The following is an 8,850-nucleotide window of genomic DNA, read 5'->3' as shown; positions in this document are numbered from 1 at the left end:
GAACCGGATCAATACCTATTTGTTTAATGAAGTCACAGATTAGCCCATCATTTTAGTCCTTTTAGCAGTATTGCATTCATATTGTGTCGAGCTTGCAGGTTTTGCATTACATTCTCGTGAAATTAATTAAGTATTGTTAGCAAATTCTATCAATTTCCATTCTGAAGTGGTATCACAGATTCCGCGGAGTTCCTGACTTTCGTTTACGACCCATTGTTTTAACTAAAATCAATTCTTTTAAACATGTTTCAAGATTTACAAGTTGGAAGAAATTATTTTGTACTTCATGCATATTGCAATGTTTTCCTATGAACATTCCTGCAAAAGTTTACATGGCAAGTTTTAAACGCTTGGATTAAGCAGTCTCTCATCATTTGAATCTGAGGTTAATTGAATCTCCAAGTAAACCCATAAGTCCCTTTTTTGGAACGATACAGTACCTTATCATTTTCGTGATTTCCTAAGTTTGATAGTGATTACGATGTTCATGGTCAATATGGAGCTTGCAAATAAGACTGTTGAAAATCATACCGACAAGTTGCATGCTTCGGTACTGAAACTCAAATCTGATGGAGAACTTTGTGATGTCATTATAAAGTGTGGGAATTTCGAAGTAAAGGCTCATAAAGTTGTACTAGCGTCAAGCACGGAATATTTCAGAGCAATGTTTTTGAATGACACTATGGAAGCCCGGATGGGCATTATTGACTTTTCGGCCATGATTCCAGAAGTGGTGGGGCAATGCATCGATTTCATTTATACTGGAAAAGTAGGAATTTCGATGGATATCGCACGAGGACTCTTGGATGCTTCTGAAATGATGCAATTACCAGAATTGTCCGAACTTTGTGTTGAATTCCTGACTGGAAATATCGACATACAAAGCTGTGCTGAAATCTTAGGATTAATTCGTCTGTATGACAAGGAATCTCTTACTTTACCAATGAAGAACTTCATTACCGCTCATTTTGAAGACTTTCGAAAACCCGCTGATTTTTTGTCGCTGGACTACGGATGTCTCGTGAATTGCCTACAATTCATAGAAAAAGGTCATACACGCCTGGAAATGCAGAAATGGTTGGGTATCTTGTCCTGGACTAACCAAAACCGTGAAAGGCAAGAACACTTCGTTGATCTTTTCAAAATGGTTGACCTTACCTGCATGCCTCGAAAATTTATGAGCGAGAATATCTGTTGTGAGGAAATGGTGGAGGCCTCGGTGGAATGTTTGCAGCTCATTCAACATGTTCTTCTCGGTGAATGGGTTTTATTTGAAAGAGATGATCATAATGCCGGTTATGGAATCAATGTAGAACAACCAATTGTACAGAATTTTAGTGTTGATGCGATTATTCGCAGATGTTTCCTATCATTGCTAAGGCATATTGCATATTTCTTTGGATATTGTTTCATAATTGCGATCATTGTTGCTATATGGATGGTCGAAAAGAAACAAAAATTATAATTGCAATGTAGAATGTAATTTGTTTGCACTGCTTACTTACTTACCACCCATAGCCAGCAACAATATGTGCATAGTTTAACTGGGCATGGCTAGTCCATGGATTGGATATCCACCGTATTTTAATTCATAGCCTAGAAGGCCCGGTCCGGATCGAAGCCAGAGTCGTACTTTTTATCATACGGCCAGAGCAGAGTGTCCTACAATGTTGTGGATGTGGGCACAAGCAAGTCCCACGGCTCACTGCGATCGGGTTACGCCATTCTTTCCATTTTATCAGGGCAGCAGCTGAGGGCTCTATTTAAACTTGCTTGCCGAGCGAGAAATTTGATAAAATTTGTATCATTTGAAAGCTACCATAGTACTGCTTACTAAAGTATAAATTTTATTATGCTCGTTCTCCTGGAACCTCCCAGAATCAGGGTCAAGTTTTGCATTGTAACGTATGTTTCACATTGTGACGCAACAGTGTCATGTGGAAGCAAGTGCGGAGCAAAGCAAACCGCAAGCGTATTGGTCATTGCTGCGCAATCGATTGAGCATACACACTTTCACTGTCACTGCGCGCTTGCTCCTGAGCAGCGACATAATATCCCACACTGGAATGTTGCGTTGTGTCAAAATGATTAACCCGTTGCAATGCAAAGTTCAAGGCTGATTTTGAAAGGTTCTAGGACCATACGAGAGCACAAAAAACTATATCATCGTAATGAGTACACTGCGGTAGCTTTGCTGGTGCACACACCATTATATAACACTATGGCCAGAGTACTGGGGAGTAGTGTGCACGATTTTGCCAGATCCAGGATGGATATTGGCAGGATTTTTTTTGAAATTTCTGATCGGAACCGGATCGGGAACGGATTCCTATTTTTCCGATACGGCCGGAGTCTGGTCGCAGCCGTACTCCCTTTTGAAAAAGCTGGACTTGAGTGGGAGTAGAGAATTTGTCGATGTATCCCGCACTAGTGCATAGTATGTATCCACAATCACTAAGGAAGTGATTTTTCAATGGTTCATGATCATTCAAAATGAGAAGCGCTGCATCCTAGTTTCGTCCCAGTACCATAGGTGGTCGTAGAAATGAATGAATATTTTGAATAAACTATCGCACTTTTCAATGAAATCTGCAGCCGAAATCATAATTTGATTAGACTAGATACACTTACTTCTAATTGCAACTCTATTGCCATTTTCTTTCCACCGTTGAAAATTAAATAGTTTATTTACATGGTCTATTCATGTTTATTTTATTCTGCTGAGAAAATAATGTCAAAGTTACGTCTTCTATATCATCGGAGTCAAATTCAAATGTCCTAGCATGGCCGAATGTAGGGGATGCGGTACCGATGGATCAAAAACTGCAAATAACCTCTGGCCCTCAAATCATCAGCCGTGATACTGGCTCAACACTTTGATCCAAGTTCTGCCTAGCGCGGACATTTACATGAATATCCGCCTTTTCAAAAAATATTTACGGACGTTTAAAATTTGTTGCTCAAACGTATCATCGGACCCCACCCGGTAGGTCCAAAAGCACACGACCATGGGACCGATGAGAGATACGCTCTAAAACTCAAAAACTTGTTTTGTTTTGTACTATAATCGTCGCCACCTTCAAGAATAAAATAGGTTATATCTGCTCAAATGTTGGCATAAAATCACGTTTCGATTTACGCCCCAACCCACAAAATTAATGGCACATACATATTGCCCGCAAATAGCTATTTTGACTTTCAAATACCTCGTTATACCGATAAAACACCACAGGTAACTATGATTTACGGTCTCTGTATATGTAGGCGTATTTTTGTTGTTCAAAAACTGCAAATGACCTCTGGCCCTCAAATCTGGAGCCGTGAAAAGATCTTTTGCTGGCTCAACACTTTGATCCAAGCTCTGCCTAGCGCGGACATTTACATGAATATCCGCCTTTTCAAAAAATATTTATGGACGTTTAAAATTTGTTGCTCAAACGTATCGTCGGTCCCCACCCGGTAGGTCCAAAAGCACACGACCATGGGACCGATGAGAGATACGCTCTAAAACTCAAAAACTTGTTTTGTTTTGTACTATAATCGTCGCCACCTTCAAGAATAAAATAGGTTATATCTGCTCAAATGTTGGCATAAAATCACGTTTCGATTTACGCCCAAACCCACAAAATTAATGGCACATACATATTACCCGCAAATCGCTATTTTGACTTTCAAATACCTCGTTATACCGATAAAACACCACAGGTTACTAGGATTTACGGTCTCTGTATATGTAGGCGTATTTTTGTTGTTAAGGTATTAGTTTGTCCAATTATTTTGCTTGATTTGGCTATGGTATCACGTATCACAGGCCCTCCATCCTGTAAAATATTGTAATTGAATTGAAAATAGTCCATACGAGAATGGTATTGAATTAAAAAATACGTGAGATTATATACCCTGATACAAGTCTTAAACTTCATTTAAAAAATTATGGCTGGTTTGTTAGTGTGGAAGGTGATATAGCAGAATGTATATACGTCGATCCAAATTAATTTTACACCACCTAAAACGTAAATTATTTGTCACAGACACCATAAATCACACAAGTCGAAGTATTTTGCATGTGAGAAAAGATTTTGCTAGCATGCCATTGTGGACAAATTCGCGTACTGTAATCATGGGAATATCACAGAGAATTTTTCAGGTATTTTCTGATCCCAGTGTCTCATCGGTACCACATCTCCCTACTCGTTTTTTGATTACGCATTATGCGTCCCATGGGTGAGATAATACTTGTTCAGTTGGATAAGACAGGATAAACAATGCGACAAAGCTCAAGAAATTCGTAATGTCAATATTTAGATCAGTGGTTCTTAACCTTGAACCCTGCGCCAACGAAATGACTGCCCTAATCATTGAGTGTAAACGTTGAGACCTGACACAGCGTTCAATACTAAAACCAAGACATACCGTGCAAAAGATCATGACAGATCTAGGTATGGAGCATCGTTAAAATCAATTGAAACCAATAGCGGCTTTTACATAAAATCTGTTAGCGATAAACAACGAATCAGCTCTTACTCGACTTGGAAACGAAATTACCAACCACATAGTTCAGTGACAAAGTTAAAACTTGTTACAGCGTTTGATACTAACATTAAGAATTACCGTGCCAAATGTCATGACCGATCTCTGTATGGAACATCGTCGAAATCAATGGATTCCAATACCATCTTTGAGTAAAATCTGTTTGCAATGCATGACGGATCAGCACACACTAAACTGTGGAAACGAGGCTACTACACTGATCTTTAAGTAGCAAACCTGAAACTTGGAGCAGTGTACAATACCACCAGCACGACACAACATACCAAGTTTCAAGAATTATCATGGTGCGAAACAACGTCATAATCGACCTATTCCAGCATAGGTCGACTCAACGCATATGACGGTAACATAGTTCAGATGTAGATAGGATTGTTACATCACTGTGTAGGGACAACTAGGCAAAGTCGACCAGCTTGCGCGTTAATTTGATGAATATGAGAGATTAAATCAGCATTTCTTTATTGTGCGCGGGTTTGAAAGAACAGACAGTGAAAGTTTTTATGAACGCCACCGGGACATGCCCTGGCTAGGCATTTACAAAGCGAGAACACAGAAGAGAATTTGATTTTCGCAGAGACTTCGCTATATATCAGAGATCTCAAACTCAAATGTGCTCGCGGGCCAATTTCCTAGTTTTTGATGACGCCGCGGGCCGCAGCATCAATAATAGGGATAGTCAATGTATAATTTCCAAGAATAGGTCTTATTTGACGGGACCTTGCAGACAGGCATTCCACAAACATCGTGGAAATGTACTTACTATTGTAGGAATTCACGCTTGACACGGAATAAAATCATATTTTCAAATATTCGAATAAAATTGTTTTAGTGCCGGGCATAATTTGTTAAAATAATGAGTTATAGACATCATGCGAGATGGTGCATCATGACATCGTAAAACTGTCGGGTTATAATATTGCAGCGATTGGACCTTTGACGTGCCACGAATTTTTGTAGAATATTTTAAAATCTACTGAATATTGATCTGATATCAGAGCGGTTTAGCCTAATCCTGGTTTTCATATAGTCGTGATAAGTAGGCTATTGTTGCTGTCATTGCCAAAGTCAAATTAAATCATCGTCATATTTTGCATTCGATTATTATTGGAACTTAGCAATAACAACTTGAATATAATATTTATTGAGCCATAGTAATTATTTCTTAAAATTTTTAGCGACCGTACCCCTTGTGCTTCCAATAAGATTTCTCGTAGCCTCTGACCATTTTAAACACAATTTCTAATGGTTCCTTCATTAAAATCAGAAAGCCCATTCACATAACATTGCGCGTAGCGCGAAGACTATTATCCAGTTGAATAAATTGACCTAGAAAATGTTCCACCCACTGATGTGGTGCTTTATACCCCGATGAGGTCTACGTACCTTTGGTTAAAAACCCATGTAACGGAATGTCCAGTTGCCGAAGAATTCATTGCAGGGTTGTAACCAAGTCACATGGTTCCGAGTCACGAGTCAATCCTACTTTTGTGGTTTTGACTCGAGTCGAGTCGAGTCATTTTCAATTCATCACAGACTCGAGTCCGAGTCCAAGTCACCGTTTAAAGGGTCAAGTCCGAGTCATGGTGTTATGACTCGAGTCGAGTCCAAGTCACAGTATTGAAGTCATGTTCAACTCATGTTTTCAATCCTGCTTGGGTGATATCGAATTCCCTGTTTGCGAAACATGCTCATTTTGTCCCTATCAGAGTCTTGGCACGTGTTTATTTAGGCAGATAACGGACAGGTCCTGGCCTCATTTACCGATGCTAAAGATAACTTTACTAATCTTAGAACTTAAAATCAAATATCTCTCTTGTCAGTCTGATACATCACCAATACAAGCATTCAGTTTTTATTATGAACACATCGACGATAGCTCACGAATAGCTGATAGAGAACCAACGAATTTACGCCTACATACTATCTGATAGAGAACCAACAAATTCACGTCAAGATACTAGTTGATAGAGAATCAATAGATGCATGTTAATGTAGAGGTATTTACAACAGGCCAGCATGCTGTAAAAGCGCGCATGCAACTATGTGCATTGTGCAGCGACAACAGAACAGATACCTTTTGATTATAATAAAGGTTTTCCCAATTGCATTATAGACTACATCGCAGTTACAGCATTGGAGAAATAATTGTGCAATGGGGCTGTTCAAAAACATTTTTTCAAATTTTCCGACTACTTCTTAAAATTGCTAGATTGCCTAAAAAAATCAAATTTGGCTCAATTCCAACCAGTAGAAAGCAATGCTATGAAAAAAATTTTAGACTAATTACAAATAGAGATTTTCGAATTTTACCGGCTATCTCATGATATTGTTACATTGTGTAAAAATATGATTCATAGCAAATTTGACTCAATTCCAACTAGAAGAAGTGAAGTTATTAGAGTAGAATGTTTTGGATATGAAAAAATAGTTGGCTTAGTACTATGTAATTATATTATATGAAAGAATTTCTCACTAAAATACTCCATTTATTTTCAAATCCAAAATATTCTCCTCTCACATCATTGATTCCACTTTTTTCAAATTAAGCCAGATTCAGTGTTCCTTTTATGCAACATAACAATTTTATCGTGTAACCACCCAGTAAAATAAAAAAGAAGTTATTTTAGAACAGCCATATTGTACAAACATCACACAACATTAGCCATTCATTATTACTCACGTGCACAATGCACATACCTAACAAAACGTCAAATGGACGAGGGGCATTGTGTGTTTTCACAGACAGCAGATCAAATCAATGAGTTACACCTCAAAAATACTAATGTGGAAAGGAGATCCTCAAATATGTTAAAGCGGCATGACCGTAGAATGAATCCACATCTACTGACTCCGACTCCTGAGTCTTTAAATGTACCGACCCCGACTCCGACTCCGACTCCTGGGTCTTTAAACGTACCGACTCCGACTCCGACTCCCGACTCCGACTCCAGCATTATTACAATCTACTTCGAAAATTATATGCCACATTGTCGGTTGAATGACTATCATACAACCATTGAACATATGCAAACATATGATTAACTGTGTCATGCTAAATTGTTTCATTGTGGCACAGCTCGAATTATCCACTATGCAATTAACATGAAGATGGCCTGTGCCACACGTGCAAGGCCGAAGAGACGGTCGAGCACTTTCTGCTTGTGTGCCCAGTATATGCTTCTCAGAGACAATATTTGAAGAGTGCGGCTAGACGGAACCATGTCGACATAACAGTACGGGCCCTATTATCCAGTCCATATACAATTCAGACTGTCATTGAATTCGTATTGGCTACCCGATTAATCTAATTATTTGCGGATATATTATTTTCGACGTGGTCTGGTGCACATGACCTTAGTAGTTAAGCACCATTAACCCCACATACAACAACAACAACATGAAATAAAGATTTGCTAAATATCCTTCCTTTCAAGTTTTTATAACATGGACTCTCTAATATCCTGACATGTATGAATCATTCAAATATGGCAGATATCCAATCCTGTATAATAAAAATGTAGATAAAAAATCCAAGTGTAGCGCTTGGGTATGGCTCAGCAACTAATAAAGAAATTGAACTTACTAATTTTGTCATTACACACTATCCTGATTACAAGCACAAACACTCTTACTACTAATAATAGACATTGGTCATAAATGGAATTTATTTAAGTAGTCAAAGACCATAGCCTATGTCTAGTCTACATGTACTTAATCAAGTATTCAAGGATTGGGACTTGCAGTCTTTCTTAATCATTTGTTCGACCCAAACAGCTAAGCTACACTACAAATATTTTTAATTTTGTCAAGTGGGAAGCATCGTTTGGTCATATTTACATCATTTTTACAATTTTACAAAACCAGCCGATGCATTTTCTCTGTCACACATGGTACAATTTCAAAAATTGCATCAATTTTGACTGCATCGCGAAAACGCATCTTGCGATTTTCTTCCCCTCTGCAACTGAGTTTTAATTTGCAAGTAATGTCTGATTTTATCTATATCAGGGGTGGGCAACTTTTTCGGCGAAAGGGACACCTGAGATTTACGAACCATTGCGCGGGCAACTGGAATGTTGATAACCTTCTTTTAGTCTTCGATAGGAGCGAACCGAATTAGGTAACATTGCAAACAAGACTTATATTAATACGCTCTAAAATTGATAACAATATGTCATGCAACTGTGCAGTGCGCAATCAGGCCCTGGTCGCGCGAAGCGCGAAATTTTTTTGCAAGATAACGACTGATTTAGGCTATAGCTATATCAATAAATATGTCGCTAACATACATTGGGGGTC

At 38.5% G+C, this 8,850-nt stretch overlaps 1 protein-coding gene across 1 annotated transcript; it reads left to right on the top strand.

The window, feature by feature from the left end:
• The first annotated feature begins 496 nt into the window (after positions 1-496).
• Positions 497-2,120, top strand: LOC145448791 (kelch-like protein 7). The gene is made up of 2 exons (XM_080327241.1): positions 497-1,309; positions 1,932-2,120. Exons 1-2 carry the CDS (start codon positions 497-499, stop codon positions 2,118-2,120), a joined length of 1,002 nt encoding a protein of 333 aa, XP_080183367.1.
• The last annotated feature ends 6,730 nt before the right edge of the window (positions 2,121-8,850 follow it).

Source organism: Botryllus schlosseri, chromosome 10, assembly GCF_051294905.1.
Source record: "Botryllus schlosseri isolate E-star chromosome 10, Bs_hap1, whole genome shotgun sequence".
Taxonomy (NCBI): Eukaryota; Metazoa; Chordata; class Ascidiacea; order Stolidobranchia; family Styelidae; genus Botryllus; species Botryllus schlosseri.
This window is presented reverse-complemented; position numbering and strand designations above follow the sequence as displayed.